The following is a 27437-nucleotide window of genomic DNA, read 5'->3' as shown; positions in this document are numbered from 1 at the left end:
GTGTGATCATGTGAACACAAAAATCTACTGCTAGCAGTCTACAACATGACGCTGTGTAACTGGTGACTGTTTTTAAACCTTGTGATACTGTCGTCAATTGTGCCAAGTGCGTGCTCGAAAATGTAAATGCACAAAGTAGATTATTGTGACTCGGTAACGTCCTTTAGCGACCGTAACTTCACACATGCTTTTCCGGTACACGATTAGTGGCGCCCTGCTGTGTCTAATAAAAACATATTTTACAGATGATATCTGCAATTGCTTCTACAATTTATATAGGCCTAGTTTATTGTTTTAAGCAACATTAACTTACTTCGAAAAACCTACACACCTCACCTACCTTTTTCTGTTTGAGATTTAAATAAAAGGCCGTTGTTGTCGCGTTGAAGGATGCAAAATAAACGTAAGGAACAAATTCATTATCCAGGAAATGTTGCAAATAAATTTACTAGTTTCCAAATGCTCACGGCAACCTTTGATTTACCAAGAATGTCAGGACGAGGGTGCAAACTGGAGAGACTACTGCAGTGTGTGCAGCACGTGGATTTACTTTCTTAAGCTAAAGAAGCGTTAACCCATGACAAACGTGACGTCATAATTTAGTTTCCATTCCGAAAGTTATTATCCTATTCCTCTGCCTATGGCAACCAACAAAGCACAAAGCTGCACCATTCGTTGTTTTGTTTTTGCTCAATAGTTTTGAGTTAGGGAACTACCCTAACATAACCCAAAAAGGAACTTGGTGCCTTTTTAGAACACTTTTCTTTTTAAGGATGGATGAGCATTTTTTAAGTATTCCATATTTGTATCCTCCCATGCTGGTATCGTTTATTTTTCACCAATGACTGTGGGGAACGAAAAAGATGGTGCTAACCTTCAACATGATAATAGTTACGAAAATATGCTCACTCAGTCACACTCAAGCAATAAACAGGAGAAAAGCGGCAAAGCCTCCAGGGCTTAAAATGTACAAGACATCCGGATTATATCTACGGAATGCTAATGCATTGCAGTAATGTAAAATTTTATTATTGCCTGAAGTCATTTCTTGGGATTGGTTTCTTCAATTTTGCTTATTTGTATGGGTAATAGCCTATGCCTAAACTTCAGGCGGATTTGCACTGGGCAATTCCCTAAGTGACAATATTTACATTGGCTTAGGCTCCCTAAAGGTCAGGTACTAAAGGCTAGTCAATAGGCGGTTAGTCAAGTCTTGTGCTCATTGTTTGATCATCAACCAGCTAATGTTTAGCAGTATTGCTGCATATTGTTGTTGTTGCATTTGATAAAAACTTTGATTTAAGTGTACTTATTATAATAATTTGTTGCTCTACGTATTTCAGTGTCATTGTGAAGCACAGAATCTTTGTTTTGAGCAAAATGCCAATCAAAAGTGCCTTTCCAGATATCTGCATGCCAGAGGTGAACTTTGCTGAATATGTTTTAAAAACAATTCAACAATATCCTCCTACAAAAACTGCATTGGTAAGTAAGTGTTGACTATTAATTATATACTAGGTTTTGATGAGTTGGTTTTGTATAAATTAGTACACTTTTAAATTACATAAATCATAAATAAACACTTTTTGTGTAAGTAACCAAGTGATATTGGCCAATGTGTTAACTAAATTTTATATGTTCATTTTTTGCTGTTAATCATTGATATATATCGATAATCTAACTCTAAATTAATATTTTTGATACTGTTGGCAATTTTGGTTCAGAAAAATATTTTTAGGTTTCAGCATTCAATGAAAAATCATACACTTACCAAGAAATTGCAGAAATTGTGAGGAAATGTGCAAGTTTTTTAAAAAGGAACGGTTTACAGAAAGGAGACATTGTTGCTCTTTGTTCTCCCAATATACCAGAGTTTATGTTTGTATTTCTGGCCACAGCCCTGTGTGGTAGTACTATCACAACATGCAATCCCCTTTATACATCATGTAATGCATTTGTATGGTATAACTTTTTGTGGTTAGGTTGATATTATACCATTAGTTAACTCTTTAACTATATATAACTAGTCTGTTAGTAAGTCTTTTCACAAAAAATCTACTTAATATAGCTGAAAGATTAAAACTTTCTTGTGTATGTCAGATGAGATAATGCAGCAGTTTAAGGATTCAAAGCCAGTGTTTGTCTTTACTGTTCCTGAACATGCCAAAAAAGTGAAAGCAGTAACAGAACAGCTTTCAACAGCGAATGTATGTGAATAATACGTTTATGCCATAGTTAGAGGTTTTCAGAAACTTTTTTGTGTAAGTAATAATTTGCGATAAACTAATAGAGACAAAAGTAGAGGTCTTACTTGAGATATGAAACTGTGAAATGTTTTAACTGATCTTTTTTTAGGAAGTAATTGTGTTTGGAGATTATGTTGGTTTTCGCTCCTTTAAATCATTGCTTTCAGTTGATGATGGTACCTATTACCCAAACAATGTAAAAGTGGATGTATTTAACGATATATTGGTACTTCCATATTCCAGTGGCACAACAGGCAATCCGAAAGGCGTTATGCTGAGTCATTATAGTTTTGTGTCATCACTTTTTATTGTTAGGTAAAATGTGCTTTGTTGTGACCTTTAAGATCCTTTTTATATTTTGTGATTTATGACGTGATAGAATAAGTGCTCTTCGAATAAAAAATGACTTAAAATAACAGGTTGTTGCAACAGGGGTCATTAAAATGTTGGCAAAGAATGTATTTTGTTTTTTACTCCAGAATAGCATTTACAGTTCTGTTACTAGGCCTGGTGGCAAATGTAGTATATATTTGATAGTATGTTTTTTTTATGCTACAATTTTGCAGTTCATCAGCTTGCATTAAAGTAAAAGAATTTATCTATAGTTTGTCAGCTTATAAAGGCTTGCATTAGGAAATTTAATGTTTTTCATAGATTCTTCTTCTGTTGTATTTTGTAAATAACCTCCATATTCATTTTAAGAATTTACTGGAAAACTTTTCTCCAAGATGTGGAATATTTAGTGCTTCCATTATTCCATATTTATGGAATGTTAAGATCATTTTCTTACCTGGAACAGGGTTCAACACTTGTTCTTGATGAAAGATTTGATTTGGAGAGAATGGCCAAAGCAATAGAAACATACAAAGTTAGTATGATTTATTTTATTGATGAACTTTGTGTGAATACATGATGCATTGTATTTTTGTTAAAACGAAAGTTACTATTGTAATTTATATGCACCTTATTATATTTTGTAAGCGTGCAAACCATAGTTTCTGTATCATGTGCATAAGTACAGTATGGACAATTCAGAATACCATTTACAGAGGATTTAAATCCTAATTTTGAATTCAAAATGCCCCTTTCACCTGGGTAACAGGATTTGATCTATTTTTTCACACGGACGTTTTGCTCGCATTTCTGGAATTCAATCACTTAATCACTTGTTTTGATTCAAGAAAGGAGCATGCAATCATGAAGGTTAATCATGAGCAACGTACCGCACTTAGCTTGATACACACATTACATTTGTTCGTAGCTGCAACAGTAAAACACTTTCTCACTGCAGAAAGGTATAACGGGAATAATCACATTGGTTAGAAGCAGAAAAATTTGCCAAGTTTTGTAAACAGCATTACAGGTTTACAACATAACAGGTTTTTCATAACAGGCTTCATCTGCATTGGAACAATTGGTTCACATGCCCAAGCATTTTTGTCAATTGGCCACTGATGTTTTACTTTGTGTGTTGGTTAACATTACTTAAAATCAATTTTAACTGATTTATTAACAAATAATGAAAGTTGGAGTTGGTTTGCTAACAGCAAGCTAACAACACATTAATATTCTCATGGACGTGGAAACTTTGAAATTTCTGGGCGCATTTTTCATTAATAACCTACAAGGTCATCTAAACTATTAATTTAATAAATTATTCTTAATTGTCTATCGTTACATGTGCAACCATTTTGCACATATCATTGGGTATAAAGTTTCAGTTATTGCAAGGTTTTTTTCTGTTAAGTTTACCTTTGATAAAAATAATAGATATTGTCAATGAAAAAATGTCTTGAAATTTGTAGGTCACATCTTGTGCTGTAGTACCCCCGATGTTATTGGCATTTGCAAAAAGCAATATTGAACAAACTCACAATCTATCAACTATGAAATCTATGATTGTTGGTGCCGCACCAGTATCACCCAGCCTGGCTACTCTTGTTGCAAAAAAATTTAATTGCAACGTCGATCTAGGTATGTCAAATAGTCCTATTGTTACAGTTAATCAATGACAAATGCTTTGAGTGATTTTTCTGAAGTGTGAAGCTGATTCCTGAACTATTAATGCTTCATCATGCTTTGTTTAAGAAGGTTAGGGCATGACAGAAACTAGTGGTGTAGCTGTTATACTCAATAAAATGGCTTGGAGAATATCAAGTGATGCGTCTGGATTAGTAGCTCCACTTAATAGTATGAAGGTGAACGATCATGCTTTCTTATAATAAGTTCTATTTTAGTGTTACACAAACCCAACCAACCACTTAATTTTTACGTTATGCTTTTGCTTACTTTCAGGTTTGTGATTTGCAAACAGGAAAAGAATTAGGACCAAATGAAGTTGGTGAACTGTTGGTGAAGGGGCCAGAGGCAAGTTTTATTACGAACGTTACAATCCATGTTTACTAGCTCTGTCCATAACTTTACCTTTAATTGAGTACAAAGAATCATTTCTGAAGTCTTGTGCTATGTTATATGTGATACCTTCCACGCTTTATACAGTAAATTTTTATCACAGGAAGTGAAATTGGTCGTTATTATTATGATTAATTAGTAGTTACTCATCATTAGTCAAAATTCTTATATTCGACTTTATTAAATAATGGCTAACTCTTAGTACTATTAGATTATTTTAAATTTGTCTTAGATTATGCTCGGGTATTATAACAATCCAGTAGCAACTGCAAATACTTTGGAAAAAGATGGATTTTTACATACTGGAGACATTGGTTACTATGATGAGTTTAATCAGTTCTATGTAAAAGATCGTGCAAAGGAACTTATCAAATATAAAGGTTTTCAAGTAAATGAGTGTAAGATCATTCTTTATCTCCTTATGTGTTAGATACATATGTAACGGAGTTAATTTGGCTGTTACAACATATAGATTTTCTAACATTTCTTTTGCTTGTTTTAATCTTACACACGTTTTGTTTAAGTGCATGTTTATCAGCCATTCCCTTGTAGCTACCTGCTGGAGATATTTTGATCATGCAGATAAAAGATTTTGACATAAAAACAACTTTCAAAAACTATATTTAACAATGGTCCCTTTTGAGTATTTTGATTAAAATTTTCAGGTTCCTCCAGCTGAAATTGAGCATGTCTTGATGGATCATCCTGAAATAGCAGATGCTGCTGTAATCGGCATCCCTGATGAAGAAGCTGGTGAAGTCCCAATGGCATTTGTTGTGAAACGAATTGAAAGTTTATCTGCTTCCCAAGTGCAAAGTTTTGTCAAAGGTAGTTTTTTACCATTACAATAGATTGATTTCCAAATAATGTAATGTCATACAGAAATATTTTTAATGAAGATATTTCAGTTTGTTACTCGTTTAACGATCGATTAGTTGACATTAGAACAATAATGTTTTAGGTGAGGTGTATTTACCCTTGGTGCTCTGAAAGAGTCATTTTATTTAGACTGATTTCTCACTGCTCAAGCACCCACGATTGATAAACTGATAGACTGAATCGGTCTGTAAACTTACTTTATAAAAAAATTATTTATGGGAATCGTAAATCTCATAACAAAGCTTCCTAAGTCGATTCCCAAAAGATAATTGACTTTTAATACCAATTCTGGTGTTAACTGTTCCATCACTAATTATGACCAAAGTAGTTTAGTCCCAAAGTGTCGGTCCAATGCTAAGTTGCTTCTACTGTACAAGGGAGTCACAAATAAAAATAAACTGAGATGAACAAAAAGGACTAGAGACTTAAAATACTTGTGGCCTCAAAACTTAGAAGTCTATTGGGTCAATGGCTCAATGCTCCAAGCTCCTGAATTCGCTAGTATGATCTGCATACTTTTTGACCCTCAACAACCCTCCACTCTTAAGGCTGTCTGATGGCTTTCGACAAGCAACCATGATATTACATTCTGTACTTTAAATAATGCCATCTTTCCCGCTATTTCACTGGGTTAGTTCTGGAAAGTTTCCCGAAGTCACATCACCAATCCATCCCAAACTTTTTAAGCAGCCACCTTTTCTCAGTTTGGAAAACGCCTTGGTCAGAACAAAGAGTAGATGGCAGGAGACAAATCACCATCTGTACCAGCACAGCTTTGTCCATGCATTACCGAGTTGCCTAATAAGCCACTACCTGCTGAAGACACTATGGGTACAGCTTGACCATCTCTTTCAAACTTGTGTGAGTTGCTTGGTAACCAAGCTTGCAAAGACCTGCCCTGTCAAACAGCAAACAACGCATATATGGTCAATGATAAACGGCTGCTCACATTCTACACTCCTACGATACTGCACACAATTACAACCATATTTTCATCTTTACAAAAGTTCATAATCAAGTTCAGTTGGACTACTTTTAATTCAAATTTCTTTTGATTGCTTGTTCTGTACAATGTATACAAGAGCATGAGACAAAATTATATCTTGGTTTTATTTTTCTGATAAAAATGCAAATGCCAGTACTACCAATTTGTTATTTGATGGTACATTCTCTGATAAGTTATACCAAGTATTGCGAAATGGTATTTTTTGAAAAATGGGAGCGCTTTGTTAAACCTTAGTTTACACTTACCAGTACGGTGGCGCTTTTGCTTGTGGTACCTTTATTTTGTTATCATTTTTACTTCTTGTTCTTCTTACGGTTAGTATTGAGTAGCCTAATGACTTTTATGATGCATAGCCTGCGTAACCAACATTATGAAATTTTATTATGAAAATATGAAGAGCTTTTTCACTTAACAATTTTATATCCACAAATGAAGTGTTTAGCATAACTAATTAATCCTAGGAAATGTAAAGAATTCGCTTATAATGGTTTGTGACTAATAAGTGAGTGGACCTTATGATATGTGCTTTTTAAACTCAGTCAATTTGTATGTTCCATACCATTTCTAATTTTACGTATTCATTTTTTGTGTTTCAAAATTCAGGCCTATTTTCATATAATATATTTAATGGTTTTATTTTCCAGACAAATTATCTTCTTTCAAACATCTTCGAGGAGGAGTTGAATTTGTCAGCTCCATTCCTAAATCAGCGAGTGGCAAGATATTGCGCCGACTACTTAGAGATAACGAAAATCTGAAGACAAAATCAAAACTATGAAGAATATAAAGATCGCTTTAAGCATTGCAGTAATTTTCAATAACAGAATTTGAATGCACAGATGCTTGTATATTGCTACTGAAAAGCTTTAAAAGTTTGCCATTTGCTAATAGACTTGTGATAATAAAGGGATATTATAGTATACAAATCGAATAGCATATAGAATTCTTATTTTCAGATGCCTGCTTTACGAAACATGACGTCAATGATAGATAACATTGCGTACTGGTAACTTTTTTGTTTTCCGTTTTAAATCGTGACATAAATATCGCGCCTGCCTATCTTGCGTGAGTTATGCACAGCTGTTCAATGCATTCATTCTACTAAGATCAACCCTATAACATGGACGTCTTTATGCTGTTGCTGTGCTAATGTTTTGTCTAAATGTAATTGTTCAAAAAAACTTTAATATAATCAGTATATACAGTTGTCATTCCTATGCCACCATTGTTGAATTCTATTTGAATAAGTTCAGTGTTAAGATAGACAACTTTATTGTCATTTTCACAAGGTAACAAGGCGTTTGTTCCTATAATATAGCAGTGGAAAACAAGTCATTATAATATTGATCACTGCTAATTGAAGCTAGTCATCCGAAAATAAGCCGTCAAGGTGAACAATTAAATCTGTGGGTGAGAAAAGTAGACAACGACCTCATGAGATTCATATATCATCACCCGCAATAAACATTTCAACAAGCAAACATTGTAGTGAAGTGGGTCAACCTCTCAAGTTCAGGTGCCATGTACCCATTTTCCATTACAGACTTCTTGGCTTTGTCATAACTATCAGTTCTAAGCTTTCAGTTCCAATGGCTGTAAAGAAATGTTACTTTTTCAGTGGACTACTAAGAAGGGTTTGCTCTAAACGTTAACAAATTCTTTGCGGTTGGTGTTTTCAAGTACCAGTAATTAGGCTATGCTCTGCAAAAGTTGTTTTAATTATGTTTTTTGTATGTTACATTTTTAGAACAATTTGCACTAATCATTTATGATGATAATTACAATTATTTAGCTTGTAGTAAAAAAATGAAACTTAGTTTAATTAATAAATTTAGTTATAATATTGTATGTTGCTTTTCAAGGTGCTATGTTTGGCTTTTCTTTCTGTACCTTTCATGGGTTTCAAGTAAGCTTGAAAGAAAGTAAAGGTTTTGCAATTGTGGTGCTAATTACTTGATTATAAATATCGTTTTTTGTTTGATTTAAAATGATAGTATCTAAGTTATGATATAAGCTTGCCAGCAAAGCATGGCTAGAGTTTTTAAAATTTATTCTAGTCGTGGCATCAGCTGTCTAATTGTCTTTGCAATTTTCTCGTTTTGATATTGCTCTCTAGCAAATTTTTAATTCTTTTTTTCACATTTGTTTATAGTAAATGCCTACAATAATTCACTGGTCTACAAAAACAAAAAAAATTTTTGTTGCATGAACTTTGATGATTGATTTAGGCTAATTTTTGGTTGCTGAATCCAATTCTGAGCTCAGAATTGCTCTATCATGTCAGGTTTTTTCGCTGCGCATTTTCCCCAATTTCATAAATTGATCAAATTTTGACTTTCGTTAGTGACAGTACGGTGAACGTATAACAGCAACAAATCAAATATTGTTATTGAAATCACCTATGATGAAACCTCGGCTGGAAGTTTTGTTGTAGCACAGAATGACAGGGTTTTCAGTAAACTTTAATCTAGTGGTTTTCAATCTTTCTTCAATCACGGACCTCTTTTCGAATTTCGAAAATATATGTGGACACATTCATTTTTTCTTTCGTATCTCATTACTTAGTTACCATCTTTATACATCGCGCTTGGTTTATACATCACGTTTGGTAGCTCATTACTGAGTTACCGTCTTTATCTGTATGCATCCGCCCTGGAGACTTAAAAGGCCAATGCTTTTTGTGACAGCACCCTGCTCTTTAGTAAAACGTAAACATTGTCAACAATAAACATAACATTGTTCGTATAATGTAAAAGAAAATTGAGAGCTCAAAACAAAGCCTGAAGTGCGTGTTACTTCACAATGGAAATAAATATGTATCGATTCCAGTAGGACATTCTGTGACACTCAAAGAGACGTATGAAAACATTAAGGATGTGCTAGAAACACTGAAGTACAGTGATCATGGCTGGGCATTATGTGTAGACATAACAATAATGAACCTTCTGTTAGGACAGCAAGGTTGTTACACCAAATACCCTTGTTTTCTCTGCTACTGGGATAGCAGAGCCATAGATGAGCATTGGATAAAAGATAAGTAGCCAGAATGGAGCAGTTTAACACCTGGAGAGAAAAATATCATTCATAACCCGTTAGGAGATACCAAAAAGATCATCCTGCTGCTACTTCTAATCAAACTTGGGGCAATGAAATGGTATGCTAAGGTTCTTGATCACAATGCTTTGGAGTTAAGGTTCTTGATCACAATGGAGATTGCTTTAAGTACACCTGCTAAGCCTTCCCAAGTCTCAGTGAAGAAAAGAAAGAAAAAGGCTGGAGTTTTTAGTGGCCCACAAATAAGGAAGCTGCTCAGAGATCCAAACTTTGCAGCATCAATAAACAGAGTTGAAGCAAGGGCTTGGAATGATTTTCTTTAGTTGTTAGTAACTCCTTTGGCAACAGAAAAGCAGAGAACTATCCAGACCTCTTAAAAGAAATGTTATCCAGTATGCAAGAGAAGATATGCAATATGAGCATAAAACTACATTTTCTGAAAAATCATTTAGATTACTTTTCTGAAAACCTTGGGGACTTCAGTGAAGAACAAGGTGAGCGCTTTCACCAAGATATTAGAGTTATGGAAGAGCGCTACCAGGGCCGATGGGACTGCCACATGATGGCAGTTTACTGCTGGAACTTGAAGAGAGAAAATTACACCACTACCCATAAACGAAAGCCATTAAAACGAAAATTTTCAAGCTCTTAAAGATTGTGGCAGTTCTGTATCATTACATTGATTGTTCAACGGCTAGTTTCTAGTGATGTTTTTTAAATGATTTCAAGGCTTTGTGTTCGTGTTTTGCATGATTAAGCGTTCCAGCAGTTTTGATTAAAACAACCTCTACATTTCAAGGCGGTTTCTGATTTGCGGTATTATTTATATTGATCATATATATTATTTCAAAAACGTGATGTGATAGAAAAAAAATAATGCCAGATTCGGATTCAGCGCCCCAAAATTAGGTAAAAAAGACCCCAACACAGTCTGCAACAAAAATCGTGTTGACCAGTGATAATCACAGCACTGCAGTTTGTTGTAAAATATGCTAATTATGGAGACCACATTCTGGTGCAGTTGAACTGCACTGTTTTGGCAAATCAAAATTGTTGATAACATTTAGCTATTTCCACACTTACTTGGAGTTCTTTACATGCATTCTGAAATGTGAAAAGAATTTTTTAGTCAGAACACCGCAAGCTGTGTGACCTGTGACCGTGAACTATGGCCAAATGTCTAATGTCCTGAACCACTAACAAAAATATACATTAATTAATCACAATTTGACCCTGGATAATCTGCAGCTAAAGTTTTAACTGCTATTGCATTCCATACCATAAATTGTGATAATAAACCAAACATTGACTCAGTTACTATAATCTCTTTTTATCAGAATTCAAACGTAAAGAGAGATACAATCTGGCCAAGATACAGAAACAGATTTGCATTTAGAGGAACATATTTAGCTGCTAATTTCTCAGTAAAATTATAAAAACTGTCATCACATTACCTAATGACAAGCACATATATACCACATGTAACCTTTAGGTAAAGTAAGAAGTAGTAAGGCCTACACAAAATTAAAAAAGTTGATTAGGAACACATCATACAAAGTCATTTACAAGGACGTAAAACAAGTGAAGATATAAAGAGCACAAGAAATTTCATAAACAGTAAAATTTGAAAACGCAATAAAAAGCAATCCATGAGGACACAAGGTAGCTGATGTGTTTTTAACTCTTAGCTGCTTCATATATTCCATGTCCAAAAACGCCCGTTCTTGAAGTTGCATCAGTTTGATGATGTTTGAACGCAGCCATCCTCTTTTCGGGAGATCGAAACGTCTCCAAATGAGCAGCACTCTGTAAAAATGATGAACCACTTCATAAAGATGACAGTCATTAGTGTAATTCTTCAGTTTTTATATCTTATTAATATTTGCAGGGTAGATATCTCCAAGTACAGCACAATGCAAAGTTTTGCTTAAGTCAAATTTTACTTGTCTAAATCTGGGCATTTGCCAGAGTGGTGGGTCTTCAACAGATGGCTGATATCTCCTTAGGAATGAAGCTCTAGTTTCATAGATGCGACCGTCAATCTTTTTCTTTACATAAATACAGGAAGAAGATTATTTTTAGTAGTTCCATAAGAAGTAGGGCAAAATATTATAAATACTTGAGCCAGAGTAAATGCAAACCTTTTAATTGCAGAAGCTTTGAGTAGTACCTGTCCTCATTCTCAGTGCAAGGTAGAACAGTTCTACCTTGCATTGACAGCGAGTATAGTAACAACTCTAAACATATACGATTAAAATGTAACTTGCACCTACTCTAGCTCCAGTCTCTTTGCTTCGAATTATTTGCTCAAAATTTTGCTCCTATTAAGACTACATTTGATATTTTACTTATAAATTCAGAAAATTATAAGACAGAGGACACATGCCAGTGAATTCTATCAAACCTGTTGAACAGTCCTCGCTCTTCTAGCAAGCTCTGCCTCACGTCGAGCTGTCAGCCATCTGTCTTGGTATTTGTGCTCAAGAAGATCAAAAACTGGGGTGGACGGTCGTGTGCTTATGCCAAATGTCATATCTGGAGGAATTCTTCTGGTTAGGATTTTCATTTTATCCTCCTCTGTAACTCTTCTTCTTACATCATTAGTTGCTCTATATTGTGAATGCTCCTGCAGAGAAGTACGCATCATAGGAAAAATAAAGATTCATGCCATTTACAAAAGAAACAAGTTTAAGGGCAGAACATTGAAATCTTCTACCTTTGATGACACTAAGCCAGATAAAACAGCTCCTCTGTTTAGTGCAATGAAATCTCGTTGACGAGGTTTTTCTATGCGCCTATGAATAGGAATTGGTTCACGAGTTGTCATAGCCTCCGCTGCCCCTCCGTCTAATGTTAAATTTGGTCGGCCGTAAATAAAGTTGCCATTCGGCAAGGTGAAACATCTCTTCAGAGGGCGACCGAGTTCAGACTGAAAAAGAAATGCAAATGTAAACACACATTTTTGACATAATGATACTAAATGACTGTATAGTGTATGATACAGTACTAGAATGGCTACATTGCATATGACAAAATCTTGCTGACAAGATACACATATAAAATTATACCTAAACTTGAATACTAATATTGCTATAATTTAGCTGCAACAGTATAGCAATTTTTTTTTTAAACACATACCTTCATGAGAAGTGGATTTTCATTCATACTGTCCCTGTAAATGCCAAGTCTGCCCTCCGACATGGTTGTTATTTTGTTTTAGCACCCTACTCAAACAACTAACTCTTATTTAATTAAATATACCTGTTAATAAAGATTTGCAAACTCAATGTGCTATCGGAGTGGTATCAGAATGTTTATCAATATCATCCAACTGAGAAAAGCCATTTGCTCAACTTAAACTTTTAGTTGTTTCCTCACTGCCTGAGCCCCGATTACCAAACTTGTCTTTTTGCATTGTCTAATAGACACATTTCTTTTAATTTTGTTTTTCCAGTTTAGCGTTGGTCAAACTTGGAGTTTTTCATCAGAACTACTGAACAAAAGCAAGTATCATCACTACCTTGCCCAAAAGCATTGCACCAATAAGCGTTTAAGAAACCACAAAAACGAGAGTCTGAAAAGTGCCATCTGAAATTTTGGGAATGTTACTTGTCTATTTATGTGCCCATGAGCAAAGCGTTAATTATATGCACTTAGGTTAATTTTTATGCATTTAATCAATCTTGGACAGGTGGAAAAAGAATTTTAAAGGATTTAATGGAGGTTTTGTTGAAGAAAATATATATAAGTGCCAGTTAAACAGAGATGGAAAGACTCAAGTCAATGACTTAAAAATAATCTGTTCATATCACTATGCATTAAGCTACATTCTATCGAAAGTGAAGAAGCGTGAGAAATCAATAAATCAGGTTTTATGCTTATATTTACATTAGGAGTATTCAGAAATCTGTTTATTATCTACCTAAAACGAAAAACGAATTGTAAATAATGACTTGTTTGTGACTTGGACTTAGTAAACGTTACTTACTTCAATAAGAAAAGGTGCTCAGCTGGTGAATTAATTCTTTTATAAACCAATGTTTCGCAAACCCATGCAAAAAAAATTTAATTTACTTCACTTGGCTTCTTTTAAGAATGTAATTATGTAATTCAATCATTCTAAAATGAATCAGCTTGACTTGAACTTGTGCACCCAAGAACCAGAGCTGGGCAACCGTTTTTGTAGAAAGAGAATCGCTCAAGATCATCAATAAAAAAAGTGTCGAGCGATGAAAAGAGTAAAAAATCAAATAAAAAAAATGAGCGCACTCCTGCCCAAGTCTGCCAAGAACTCTTCTGTATGGACCGAAGTGTCAGGATCTTGTCAATATAAGGTTAAAAACGCAGTCTGGTTCTATGACCCTAGCTAGCAACCTAGTTCATAGCTTCTATGGCCCCTTGCAACTGAAATTAAGTATATAACGGTGGATTTTTTCTGATTATTGGTTAAAGTAATGAATATTTATACCTTAGGCAAGCATCTGTCACAAAACGGCAAAATGCTGGTTTCATAAAACCTTCCCTGGCTCTGGCTGGCTTTACAAATCAAATTAAACGAATTTGGACGCTGTATGACACTATATTTTCTTGGTGATAACATAACTAAGATAATTTTGTATACTTTGCGGAATTTGGAAATCCATAAAAGTTTCTACCAAAAAGATAATACAAGCTTTAATCCGGTATCGTTTCCCACACTATGCTAGAATTTGTTGGCACCAAAAACTGGCTAAGAGATATGCTTAGCATCGTCATGGCAACAAAACTGCTTATTCATTAAAACCTGACTACGCAGTTTTATTTTATTTCTGTCGGGAAACTGCGCTAGGTATAAAACACGCAAGCTGTTTTTGGGCTATGCTATAAAATATCGACACATTTTGGATCATTGAAAAAATTTATGAATAAAAAATAAAAGTTCTTTCTTTTATGAGGAACAAGTCAAAATACTGATATTTTTCTTTATTTGCTTGAAACTTATATTTATTTTCTTATGTTAATTAACTGGCCCTACAAACTTCACCTTTATATATGACTAACCAAATTATAAGTTACGTTAGTCTTTATTAACGCTGTAGCGGCCTGGGTGGTAGTTTTTAATACCATTACAGCATTTCTTGCAAAAGTGTTTTCTATTTATTGATTAAAGTTTATGAATTTATTTTTTGGCAAACACTTCAACTGTCGTTTAATATTTGGAAACTTGCTCTGAATAATTTCGTGTGAACTCCTTTTAGTACGTTCCCAGGTTATTTTCCAGTATCTGTGCTGATAAGAAATCTTTATTGGAAATGCCCCTTTCTTAACTTTAACGCTGAATAAATTATTTATATATGTTTCAAAGTGTCAGCTTTAGCTATAGGCTATATATGTCACATTGTCAAAATATCGTTTTTTCCGTTGTACCTGCTACGACTTACACCGTTTTTCTTGTCGAGCATTTTAACTCCCATCGCTTTCACATTTTATAAGCTCGTACTTCTTCCAGCGAGTGGAGTTAGTCGAGTGAATCATCGATATAGAAAGCGTTAACTGCGTGAAATATCGAAATCAATAGACCAACTGTCTGAGCTAGTCATGGTGACTGCAACTCATGTGTTAGACATCTTATAAGCAGTAGTACTACTTGTGTTCTTGGTTAGTTGTAATATTGAGAAAGTGTACAGAACCTACAATAAAAACCTTTTCTTGTAAACTATTTCTGTTGTAAAACTAAAACCTTTCAGCTGACAAAACGTTAGAGTATTCTAACCGCACGCAACAATAGAGTCAGATAATTCAACAGGTAAATTAAGTGAAGACACCATCATAAGTTAAGATAAGACAAAGTACTCTTCAACGCTAGATATTACTGTAACTATGGTTAAACCAACGATATAAAGAACATGATAGGAAACTGCTAGGGGAAGTACCGTTTTTATTTCGCCCTCGTTACGCTTCAGTGCTGTCACATTCGTTTGTCACGTTTGACTTTGGTTGGACCTTGGACTTAGTGTAGCCTTACTGGCCTCACGAAGAAATAACTATGATTAGCGGAAGGTGACGTTTGTAAGCGTATATATCAGTATAGCCCATAGCCTATAGGCCTAGCTGAATTTTGTTAACTTAGAAGTTTACTATGGTGCGAAATTTATAAAACTCGGTGAAACTAGGCCTAAATATCTACAGGTATGCTTTCAGATTGAGACTGCAATATTAAAATGCCACGTATATGTTGCATGCCTGAATGCAACAACTGTCAACCTCAGCACAATTTATTTAGTGCACCAAACAAAAAATTTTGTATCAAAATAAAAGAAGCATGGGCAGAAGTGTTAGAAAGAAAAATTTTGTCATACCGAGAGGACAAGTTTATACAAGAGTTGTACAGCAAAGATCAAGTGAAAATCTGTGAGGAGCATTTTGTTGAAGAAGATTTTATCATGAGTAAGCAGTTTTTTTTTCAAATTACTTTTGAGTATCTAACCCATGCTTCTAAAAATGAAATTTGTAGCTTGGGCTACCATATTGGTACTACAGTATCAGATGTGTTTAAATTTTAGAAGGAACTCGCAAGGAGCTACGCATAGGGGCCATTCCAACCCTGAAGCTACCAAAAAAATCTGTGGAAGTTAAAAAAATTCCAGAAAGAAGACAACCTAAAGAAAGAATATTGCCCTCCAAAGTTTATTCCACAGGCTTAATGGATATTAGACAACAAGTAAAGAATTATTTAAGAAAATTATGGCTCTGTAATGACAAAGGCAATTATGTTGAGTTTGAACTGAAGGAACACTATGATCAAGTGAAATATTTGGTGGCTGTCAATGGAAATTTAGATGTTGTTGTTATTTACTATCACTGGACAACAATTTACAACTTATTTTTTATTCCTCGCTCATTTCAAGTTTACCTAGACTAATTTTGCAATGCTGAATCCAAATCTGGTCTTAGATTTTTTCTAACACGTCACGTTTTTGAGATATGATATATGCTCACGACAACCCATAACTGTGATTTTGGCTAATTTTGGCTGAGCGGAACAAAACATTACATGTAATCAACCCAGTAGTTTCTATTGAAAATAACAGCATTATCATACTGCACAATTTAACACAACCCAGGATAATTAAATCAGACAAAAATAACATTATATTCCCTCAAAAGTGCTTTATACACTTGCTCTTTCGAGTATGTTCAGTGTCAGTTTCACGCTGAAGAAACCAGCAGTAGTCCCCCATCATGTTTGGGTTAAATCGACCTCTATACCGCGATTCTATCACAGAGATGTCTTGGTGAAATCTTTCCCCATGCTCGTCGCTCACATCACCCAGGTTTGGCGGGAAAAATTCCAAGTGTGAATGAAGAAAATGCAGTTTAACCGACATTCTGCAGCCCATTTCGCGGTATGATTCCAGCAAATTGTCCACTAGTTCCGAGTAATTTTCTGCCCTGTACTTCCCAAGAAAATTTTGTACAATCTGTACAAATGCATTCCAGGCTTTTAATTCAATTGAATTAAGCTTGAATGGAAATACTGGGTCACGGATCAAATCACGTATTTGGGGGCCAACAAATATTCCAGCTCTCAGTTTAGCATCACTTAGTATTGCACCAAATTTTTCTTTTATATGCAGGAATCCATCTCCATTGAAATCCATTGCCTTCACAAATTGTTTGATCAGGCCCAGTTTAATGTGAAGTGGTGGCAAGTACACTTTGCTCGGATCAATTAGGGGTTGGCACTTAACATTATATCTTCCAACAATGTAGTCCGTTCTCATTGGCCATTCAGTTGTGTCATAGTGGTTTGCATCGTCTCGACTGTCCCACAAACAGAGAAAGCACATATGCTTGGTGTAACCCAACTGCAATCCGAGCAAAAGTGACACAACTTTAAGGTCTCCACATATGTTCCAGTTATAAGCCCGGTAGTTAATGACCCGTAGGATGGTTTCCATAGACTCGTACGTCTCCTTCAAATCGACAGCATGAGCAATAGGGACAGAAGGCTTTTCATTCCCATTGTGCAGTAGGACAGCTTTCAAACTAGCTTTGCTAGAATCAATGAACAGTCTCCACTCAGTGCTAATGTGTTGGTGGCCAAGCTCATACATGAGTGAATCAACATCAGTGCAAAAACACACAGAGTCTTCGATTTTACCCCCCCCCCCCCCCTCTATAGTCATGGCCAAGAACATTCAAGAATGCATTAATTGTGAAAAGATAGAACATTGCATTTACAAAATAATGTCAATATTAATCTTACATAACATGCATTGTGACATAATATGACCAACAATTCGCTGGGAAAGAAAATTGCACAATACCTTGTACTGTAGAACCTCATAATATAGTGCCAATCAATGCAAAATCCGAATTTCGTGAATTTTCATATCTTGAAAACCTGACGTGATAGACCAATTCTGATTTCAGATTTGGAATCAGCGTCCCAAAGTTAGTCTAGGCAGTTTATTTTTATTTGAGGAATAATTTTGCTGTTGTCCAGTGCTATGGATGGATTGTCACATTTACAGAAAGAAAGTTTGATTTGAAAAGTATGACTGTTTGTCAAATGCTGTCTACTGTTGAAAGTCTAGTGATATGTTCAGGGTGTGATAAAAGTAATCAAGATAATTCCATTGTTCCTCATGTTATAACAAAGTCAGCAAGTCCATTCAGTGTGGACAATTGTCGGCTTCCAACAGTAAAGAATATTGCTTTCAGGTACAATTGTAATTATAACCTTGCAGTAATTGTACTTTTCAGCCTTCTAATTTATTTTAAAGCTTATAAATTTATGACAGTTTCTGCTAGTTGATCAGGTGTAAGTATTCATCGACTCCACTGACAAAGTAAAACTGACATGGGCATTTGTTTTTAGATCTTTGAAATGTTTAATTGCTGTCTTTGATATGAAAGCTGAGGAAAAAGCAGTTTGCACAGAGTGTAGATGTAGTGTACTAGCATATGCTAAAAAGTTTTCCAAAAGAGCAAATTACAAAGAAGCAGTTCAAGGTTTACCATTAAAAAGGATTTGTGTTGAGAGATCAGTACCAAGTATGATAATAAGTAAGATAATAGGTATGATACTTATATGATACATACTTATATGATATATCATATAAGTATGATAAGTAAGATAAGAAGTATGTTACTTATGATTTGGGTATATACTGCTAGGTTATGAAAGTTGTCATGTTGATGTGATGTTGTGGTATTTACTGGTAAACATTTCTTTTCAAACCTGTATCAGTTTACATTTATTTGCGGTTTATTGTCGTTTATTTTAGTATAACTTTTGGTTATTTGCCGCACTAACTTCAATGTGGGAAAGTGTACAAGTTTAGATAAAGGTGATAAATTTCATATAAAACCCTCAGAATTGAAGAGCTGAGAAATCAAGTGAAGAAACTGCTGACATCTGAAGATCATGTAAGCGTTGATGCATTGATGGCCCAGGATTTAAACTATTTAATGAAATCTGGTAAGTTGCTTTCTGTTAGCTACTGGTATTTCATTGAATTTTCATCCGATTTGTCTGCCCATTAAAATGGGTGAAAATGCGGTAATATTTTCCCATTCGAATGGTAGGAAGTATGCCTTTCTCTAGACTTTAGAGTAAGATGATATGCAATTGGAAGGGGGAGATGTTTACTTCGGCAGAAATATGGTTTGTGTGAAACCCCATTGCTGAAAGCAGGTCCATTTCAATGGGCGGAAAAATATACGAATGGAGTTCACAAGCCATACTTGTGAACTAATGTCTAAAAACATTAGTACATCAAGCAATGTTTGATTAGGTTTAAGCAGTGTCCCATACTCATTGCACTGTAAGATAGAAATTAATGAATTATCAGAAGGAACAAAACAGTTTATGGTGTCTTCCAGCTGTGCTAAAATGGCAAGTTCCTCTTCATCTCCATTGCGTTTCAGTTTACGCAGAATATATCCTCCAACATACTCGAGAATACTAATTTCATCAGGAGTGAGATTACTTGATGGCAATTCTGTTTTTTTTTCTGCGTGTATTTTCCTAGAGTAAAAAATCCAACTTATTGCAATTGATTTCAGAAAGTTGGAACATATTACCACACCATTCAATATCAGTATAATACAACATTGATATCTTATCACAATAAATATTAAGCTGAATCATAAAAATATATACCTGAGAAAAAGATCAAACATTTTTCTTGTGGCTTCAAGTGATTTGCATCGATCTGCATTCGGGCCAAAAATATGAAGAATTCTAGATATGCCATCTATACTAAACGTTGTCAACAACTCAGATCCATTTGGTTTGGTGGCGAAAATGTTCATAAAGTAATCAATGGCTTCTGTCGTCAAATCGTTTGGTGATTCACATACCTCAACCCACATACTTTTAATTGTTTTGCAAGAACACTTCTCAGAGGAAAGGCCTTAAAAAATGTTAGCTTGTGAAAAATCCTGTATTTGGCATACACGCAAATTTATCCTGCTAAACATGTAAACTTACAGAAGTATACAAAACCTTAAGGCAGCAGGACTTACCTAAATAACCACGATGCTTGACCTTTTGATGAACTTCAAAACCTCGCTGACTTTTAAATTTTTCATCACAGTATTTACACCTAACCAGTAACATGCAAAAGTAAACTCATTAAATGCATCCACCCTTCTATTTTCCTGGTGTGAGAGAGAGTTTCTAAATCATATAAAGCCATAAGCACCATATACTTAAAAGGTCTCTGCTTGTAGCCTCAGCCTATCGTAATTCTTAACTTACTGAAAGAGATCATTAGCTTGCAAAGCAGAAGATGATACAGGCTTGATTCTACACTCTTCATCGTCGACAACGATTTCAATTAAATATTCTGCAGTAAGTGCTGGTGCAGACGACATATTGGCAACTGATAGGCTACACACGTTTGAATCGTCAAAACAACGTAAACAGCAACCTCACTTCTCAGTAATCGATAAATGAACCATGCAAATGCGTATAACTTTTCGCCACGACTGGCGTAGTGTGAGTGAGTATGTATCAGCAACCATGCGTGACGCGGGCGAAACAACACCTTCTCTTCTCATAAAAAAGAAACAAACGAGGAGGAGGTAGTTTCCCATCATGTTCTTTATATCGTTGGTTAAACTACGTCCATGCTTGTTTCTTGTCACCCATACAAAACGTTCTCTATGTTCGAACCAAACGCCGGAATCAAGGACACTGTGTGTGACGTCATCACTGCCTACGTATGTATGTTATAATGTTCGTTTTTTGCGTAACATTTTGGCAATACTGTACACCTGTTTGATTAACCACTACGAAAAATATAGTATTATTGAACAATGTTTTATCCGGTATTGTATAGCCTACTTACACAGACAACACTTATTTGATTTAAGGTCAACTTGTTTTTGCACTTGTCCATCACTTTAAGTTTAGCAAAGTTCCTAGTTTCGCCAAGCAGTGTGTTTTGGGGTTTTTGATCTTTTCCGCTTGAACGGTTTTTTTGACTTAGTATTCGGAAAATATCCTTTCTTGTATAACGCGTGATAGGCCTACAGCGGACCAGAGTACAAATTCGAGTTTGTCAATTGGCTAGCTTTGTCATTCACAAAGCAACTGTTGAATTGAATAGTCTACAAGATTGAATTAGATCAATACGTTGCTAACAATGAGACATGAAGGCATTGTTTCAGCTTGTTAACAATTAATGACCTAGCCTCGACAGTTTCCAACACTTGCTTTTAAAGTGCTTTCACACGCTATACTTGTTATTATTAACTTCGTTATGCTGAGGGTAAGCACTGTGTAAGGCCTGCATACCTTCGATGTCATCACCAGTGCATGTAAAGGTAAAGCGGAAGTGATACCTTAGTCGTATGGAAATGCAGTATGCAAGCTATGCAGACGTTGATACGTGGCTCGATATTTAGGGCAATGGTTTCGAACAAGAGTTCAGCCGAATCCCAGAGATTCGGCAGTAGTTTTCACAAAAGCCTTGTGATATTTGTAAAAGGTTTTTCTACTCGATCAATGAGAACGGAGGTTATTGTTGTTGTTTACTTAGTTGTTCAAAATTAACATAGCGCACAGTTATTGCGGTCAAAGTTGCATCTCAGGACAATGCCATTTAATTGATAGTAAAACAAGCATAAAGCAATGAGTCAATGCTTTCTAGTTTAAGGTCAATTTCCTATAGAGTGTAAACCAATGTGAATCGCATCCGAAAATTTTGTTACCGTATGTGACTCCTTGTAATTGATGTGACGTCAACCAGCAACAACTTATTTGTTTTCATTGGCAAATGGGCTTCAGGCTGTTTATATTTAAAAAAGTAAGGAACCACTGATAAAAACATTCAGCAAATTTGTATGTTTTAAAAGGATTGACACCTTCACTAGCTATAAGCTGATGGACGCTGCTAGGTCAGACACCGAGTCCAGCAGCGAAATTGAGAATGGAATTGACCGTAAAGTTTCATCTGACATCAAAGCAAACATCACAACAAAGCAAAGGTGATGATTTTTGTCGAGCGGTTCTTTGAATTGGCGTATACCACAAATTAACTTTTGACCAATGTAGTCAATATAGTATACCATAAATTAAGCTATAGAGCAATATAGTCAAGGCCAGCCCAAGCAAGCGCGGGGCCCAATGCAAGAGACAATTCCTGATGACGGAGCCCCTTGCCGGTTTTAAATACAGTAGCTTGACTTAACGACAGTAATAACACAGTAATGACAACGTAAACCAAATAACAACTTTGTGCAAATTAGCTACCAGGGAAGCTTTGCTTCGCAATATATTCTTACCAAAACATTTTTTTTGAGATAAGATTGAAAAATAACTCTGAAATTTGCGCAAAATAAAAGCTGAATTGTTATTTTTGTTCTGATGCCGAACGCAGATGCATCGCTAAGCCTCTGCCTACAAACGTGCAGTACATAATGATAGTACACTTTTTTAAAGTTAACATTTTCAGTTTGCTTATTAGGAGGTTTAGTAGCAGTTGCCGACGCATATCACCAGCTGTTTTAGTGCTGTACAGTATATGGAAAGATGTACAGTATACGTCACATTTGCTATTAAGAAATTAGACAGACTTAAATACGTGCACCGATTTCCAAGCGAAAAGTCAATAAACGGCCGCTTTTGCCGGTTCATCGATGTAATCGGTTCTAAAAAATGATCATTTGCAAAAAGGAATAGAGTAAATTATTTGTTGGACACATGCGCCCGTTTTCATAACAAGCTCTTGTTTCTTTTTAACCTGTGATCTATGTGTTGCGTTCACGTTTTCTGCTGAGAACGCATTACATATCTTATCCGGACATACATCACACATCCGGAAATACTAACCACGACTTTTCAACAAATCCGATTTACTAATGCGGGCAGAAAGAAATGGGGAGCTATAACAGAAAAAACATTTTGCTTGTATGTGTATAGCAGGATGCACAGGAAAAGTGAATATGACCCATATGCCCCCATTAGAGTCTTGGGTGCTATGGTGTCTTCTCGACTGACTTTATTATGTTTGTAGTCGGCATTGAAGGCGCCCAATGACGTCAACATCGCTGCGACACGCAATAAAATTGGTTGTTTTCTTTCATTAAAGCAAATGCATGGATAGTGTTAGATAATTTCAATAATGTGGTTAATATTAACATGTGCTTTGTGGGAATATAGCAACAGCGGGCTGAAACTAAACTTATTCTACATTTGACATGTCGTTTGCTTTCGTTATCTAAGCTTGCTTTATACATTTGCAGCTGGCATCACCACGTAAGAGCTGTCACAATCAGCCTGATAGCTTGTTTGCAAGTTTTCCACACTGGCTATTGCATTGGTTTTACGTCGCCCGCCGTAAGAGACTTTACTGGGCCAGAAACAAAACTTAATTTAACACTGGACGAGATATCATGGTTTGGGGTAAGTGCGCTCATTTTGTCATTACAACCGTGTTTTTCCAAAACTGAGCATTTAATTTTTGTATTGTACTGGCAACCTTGGTTTAGAATCAACATTTTCCGCGCTTTTTATGCCTTTTTTTCTTATTTTAAAGAGTTTACTCACAATAGGTGCAATGGTTGGCAGTTTGGTGTGTGGGCCGCTAATGGAAAGATTAGGACGACTCGTAACAATGAAATTTAACATGATCTTGTACATTTCGGGATGGGTGTTTATTTTCTCCCATACAACAGTTGCTTTGTTATATATCGGACGGCTCCTCACTGGACTGGCATATGGAATTACAATTACCGTGGTACCGGTGCGTATATGTCGTTCTAAGTGTTTTCGTGAGAGATTTTGACTTGTCAAAAGTACACTTTAAAAACGGATTTGTTTACTACTGACGATAACGTTTTATTTAAATGGGAAGAGAATAGGTTTTAAATTTGTGCCTTTTCTTCTCGTTTTTGCGATTATCTTTTAAGTGAATTTTGCTGTTTTTTTTATTTTTATTATCTTCATTAGGTTTATGTCGGCGAAGTAGGGCCTACGGTTATTCGTGGTTTGTTAGGAGCATCAATTAATTTATTTTTGGCCATCGGTATCATGGCTGGTTATGCTTTTGGAATTGTTTTTCGGTGGCCTCATCTGGCGGAAATTGGAATTATTTGTGGTGAGAAATATGTGTGCCATGATAGCTTATCATTAAAAACGCATTGATTTTATTTTTTACTATATTTAATGTTCTTGTTTTATTTATCATTTTATCATGCAAAATATGATCATGTAGTGCCTGCTTATTGGAGTATAATTAATGTCAGCCTAAGTTATTTGTCACATTGATGTATCTTAATGATAATTAGTTAATTGTAGTTCTCCATTATATATTGAAGCATCCATTTCGCTTATTCTTTGTTCAATTTTGCCGGAAAGCCCTTTTTGGTTGGTTAAGAAGAAAAACAACTATGACGCTCAAAAAGCGTTCAAGCATTTGCTTGGCAGTGCCACGCCGCTAAATGAAATCAAGCTACGAATAGCGAACATTCAAGAGTCTCAGTTAGAAAATGAAGTTAGTGCGACGTCTCACTATATCTAGCCTTTTTTTGTGTTAATGCAATCGGAAGTATAGTTTATATAATCCAGAAAATTAACTAGGCTATACAATTGCTAAATAAACGTTTTCATTATTTCAGAAACGTTTTGAAATGAAAGATATTTTAGATCCTCTTTTTTATCGCCCACTGGTGATAGTTGTTGTCTTAAATTCATCACAGCAGCTATCTGGGATTAATGCTCTGATGTTTTATGTTCACAGCATATTCCACGCCGCAAACTTTGATGACGGTGATTAAGTTTCATTGTGATTTGGTATAGATTTGAACCTTATTCCATACGGCAATACATGTTTTGATCCACTATTATGGATATATAGAGTTATTTCTTGGCCTTAGTTCTTTCTTGTCATGTAGACCTATTGCTCCTATTGTATTATTCACTTTGATTATATTCCAACTGTTGTAATTGACTGAGTGCATTACGTTTCAGAAAATTTTCCGTCCATTATGCTTGGATCTGTCCAAATCTTGGGCTTGTTTGTATCAATGTTTCTAATGGACAAACTTGGCCGAAGAAAATTGTTTCTTGTATCCAGCGTCGGATGCGGATTTTGTTTTGCATTGCTTGGCGTTTGCATGTACTTTATTTCTACCTGCAAGACCTCTCTCGAAGCACCCACACAAAATATGTCAGAGGGCAATTTTCCTGGAACGCCAAACACAACACATTATGCAGGATTACATGTTGATATTAATGGACAAAATGATCACTTTTATCATTACGACTCTAACGAAGCAAAATGTTCGTTTGAAGGTAGCCTACTAACTTATTCCTATATCTGCCTTAACTGATAAGTGTAACATGTTATATACATGCTAATGGCGCGTTTTGATTAGCTGTTGCCGATATCTTTCCCAAATTAGCATACAAAGTCCCAACGTTGTTTAGTTTTCACTATGAATTGTGTGGGGCAAAGACAAAAGCCTACATTTACAGTACGATAAAAAAGACTTCCGTAATAAAAATATTTCCCCAAGCTTTCAATGTCTGGCAACCATATTAACAGCATTCAGATGTTTTAAGCTGTTTCTTTATTGTTTAACATTTAACAATCGTGTCTAGGTGTGGTGACGGAAAGTTTTTAATCTTTCTAACATGCAGTTTCAGCATGGATAGCTTTGATAAGTTCAGTGATGTTTATCGTACTATTTGCACTTGGCCTTGGTCCTGTACCTTTTACGGCGATTGGCGAATTAATTCCGCTGCAAACGAGAGATTTTGCTGGTGGGCTTGCTACCTTTTCCAACAACTTATTTTCTTTTGTCGTCGTCAAGTCGTTTCCTCTTTTATCAGTAAGTTTTTTGTATCACGTTCTTAGACTGGAAATTATGTTCTAACTTATCCTTATCAAGGCTGTTTATAGCAGATTATATTGTATATTTTTGTGCAGTTATACACAAGTTCGCATGCAGTGTTTTGGGGATTTGGGGTGATTAATTTCATGATTGCCAGCTATGCCTGGTGGAAATTGCCAGAAACCAAAGGAAGGTCGTTGAAGGAAATTCAAGAACTTTTCGTAAAATCACCGCAAACATATCGTGTTGGGGACGATTCGTCAGGTCATATAGCAAAGAAAACAGTTGAAGAAACCATGCTGGCAAAGTCTCACAAAGAAGATGTTCTTGTTCTTGCCTAAGTCTGATTAGGCTACTATGCAACATTTAATTTTCAATATTATTGTTTTGCAAATTTACTTTTTTATGCTTCTTATTTATGTAATATTTATTTATATTTATTTATATAATCTATAAATCGTCAAAGTTTAAATATTTTTAAATTTTCGGTTTAATGGTATTGATGAGTTAATAAATGCTTCTATACAATCTATAGGATAACTTCACGTTACTGTCACTGGAATTAGGTTATAAGTTCGACTGCAGATCCAATGCAAATATTTGGCAACGAAAATGTTACCGTTTTCTATTTTGATTAAGTATAGAATGCACATGCCTTACATGACGGCAATTACATTATACATTACAAAAATTTGCAATCGTTTTTTATTTGCAAAGACCAACAGTGCATTATACTGGCGGCAACCGGCCTAACCACACTCTCAAAAGTTTTGTAATCTGTTCGCGCAAACCAGTGCCAACCGGCTGAATCCCACGGCTGATCGCTTCATGTTCATAACAATCAAGAATTGGGGACGCAAAACTGCTTGAGAACAATTCCGTCAGTACTGATAGTATTCTTTGAAGCGAAGTATTAGGCTACCAGGAAAAGTGTGTTGTGCAAAGTAATGCAACCAAATTATTATAAAGCCTTTTTATGCACCATATCATAATCCTTTCAAAATAATGTTTTAGGAAGTGACTATTTCACCTTAAGTAGGTCACGCATCCCGTTCTTAAATATAGACTCGAAGAAGGTTAGGATAGGTTAGGTTAGAAGAACGAGCATAAAAAAAGTTGGTTTTAGTTATTTAGGGTTTAACTGAAGTTAGATTTAGATTAGAAGGTAAATTTAGGTTAGGTTTAGATTACTATGTTATAACATTTAAGTTAGGTTAACAAGAAATCTCTGAAAATAGCTTCGAACGTAGGTTACAATTTTTGTCGGTGAAACAGAGGCAGATTTTTTTAGCTTATGTTTTCAATTATAGCTATATATTTACCACAATCGAGCGTCAAAATGCACAATATGTAGTGTTTGAAAAATAGTGTTTAAAATATTATGTGATGATCCAAAACTTTTTTGAAAATACTTCTTTAGCGCTGGACATTTACGATAAAGTATTGTTAATAAAAGCAAATAGTGACTGGACATAGATATTGAATGTTTATTGTCATTTTAACTTAGC

General features: G+C 35.2%; 4 protein-coding genes across 9 annotated transcripts; 2 read left to right on the top strand and 2 right to left on the bottom strand.

Moving 5' to 3' along the window:
• Window positions 1-755: 755 nt before the first annotated feature.
• LOC143469076 (putative 4-coumarate--CoA ligase 3) lies at window positions 756-7750 on the top strand. 5 transcript variants are annotated; one of them, XR_013119059.1, is made up of 10 exons: window positions 758-1012; window positions 1344-1485; window positions 1739-1946; window positions 2101-2207; window positions 2356-2561; window positions 2949-3114; window positions 4052-4220; window positions 4338-4444; window positions 4542-4613; window positions 4891-4957. XR_013119059.1 is itself a non-coding variant. In XM_076966636.1 (5 exons), exons 1-5 carry the CDS (start codon window positions 4346-4348, stop codon window positions 7319-7321), a joined length of 624 nt encoding a protein of 207 aa, XP_076822751.1. In that variant the 5' UTR covers window positions 4333-4345; the 3' UTR covers window positions 7322-7750. The 5 variants fall into 5 exon arrangements, 1 of the variants encoding a protein (XP_076822751.1); XR_013119061.1 differs by having other exon boundaries at window positions 759-1017; XR_013119060.1 differs by having other exon boundaries at window positions 759-1172.
• A 3166-nt stretch (window positions 7751-10916) lies between these two features.
• On the bottom strand, window positions 10917-12887 carry LOC143469077 (cilia- and flagella-associated protein 77-like). Its single transcript, XM_076966637.1, has 5 exons — window positions 12736-12887; window positions 12314-12526; window positions 12002-12223; window positions 11541-11645; window positions 10917-11403 (listed from the first exon to the last, which is right to left on the bottom strand). Exons 1-5 carry the CDS (start codon window positions 12796-12798, stop codon window positions 11275-11277), a joined length of 732 nt encoding a protein of 243 aa, XP_076822752.1. The 5' UTR covers window positions 12799-12887; the 3' UTR covers window positions 10917-11274.
• Window positions 12888-18955: 6068 nt separating this feature from the next.
• LOC143468648 (uncharacterized) lies at window positions 18956-20555 on the bottom strand. The gene is made up of 5 exons (XM_076965978.1): window positions 20348-20555; window positions 20113-20192; window positions 19748-20000; window positions 19330-19612; window positions 18956-19000 (listed from the first exon to the last, which is right to left on the bottom strand). The coding sequence occupies exons 1-5, from the start codon at window positions 20461-20463 to the stop codon at window positions 18956-18958; spliced, it is 777 nt and encodes a 258-aa protein (XP_076822093.1). The 5' UTR covers window positions 20464-20555.
• A 590-nt stretch (window positions 20556-21145) lies between these two features.
• Window positions 21146-26461, top strand: LOC143469729 (solute carrier family 2, facilitated glucose transporter member 8-like). Of its 2 annotated transcripts, XM_076967533.1 has the most exons (9): window positions 21146-22080; window positions 23338-23497; window positions 23631-23837; window positions 24044-24191; window positions 24412-24587; window positions 24712-24862; window positions 25064-25387; window positions 25736-25926; window positions 26025-26461. In XM_076967533.1, exons 1-9 carry the CDS (start codon window positions 21977-21979, stop codon window positions 26268-26270), a joined length of 1707 nt encoding a protein of 568 aa, XP_076823648.1. In that variant the 5' UTR covers window positions 21146-21976; the 3' UTR covers window positions 26271-26461. The 2 variants fall into 2 exon arrangements, with proteins under 2 accessions (XP_076823648.1, XP_076823649.1); XM_076967534.1 differs by lacking the exon at window positions 21146-22080 and having other exon boundaries at window positions 23354-23497; window positions 23647-23837.
• Window positions 26462-27437: the final 976 nt, after the last annotated feature.

Source organism: Clavelina lepadiformis, chromosome 8 (genome assembly GCF_947623445.1).
Source record: "Clavelina lepadiformis chromosome 8, kaClaLepa1.1, whole genome shotgun sequence".
Lineage (NCBI taxonomy): Eukaryota > Metazoa > Chordata > Ascidiacea > Aplousobranchia > Clavelinidae > Clavelina > Clavelina lepadiformis.
This window is presented reverse-complemented; position numbering and strand designations above follow the sequence as displayed.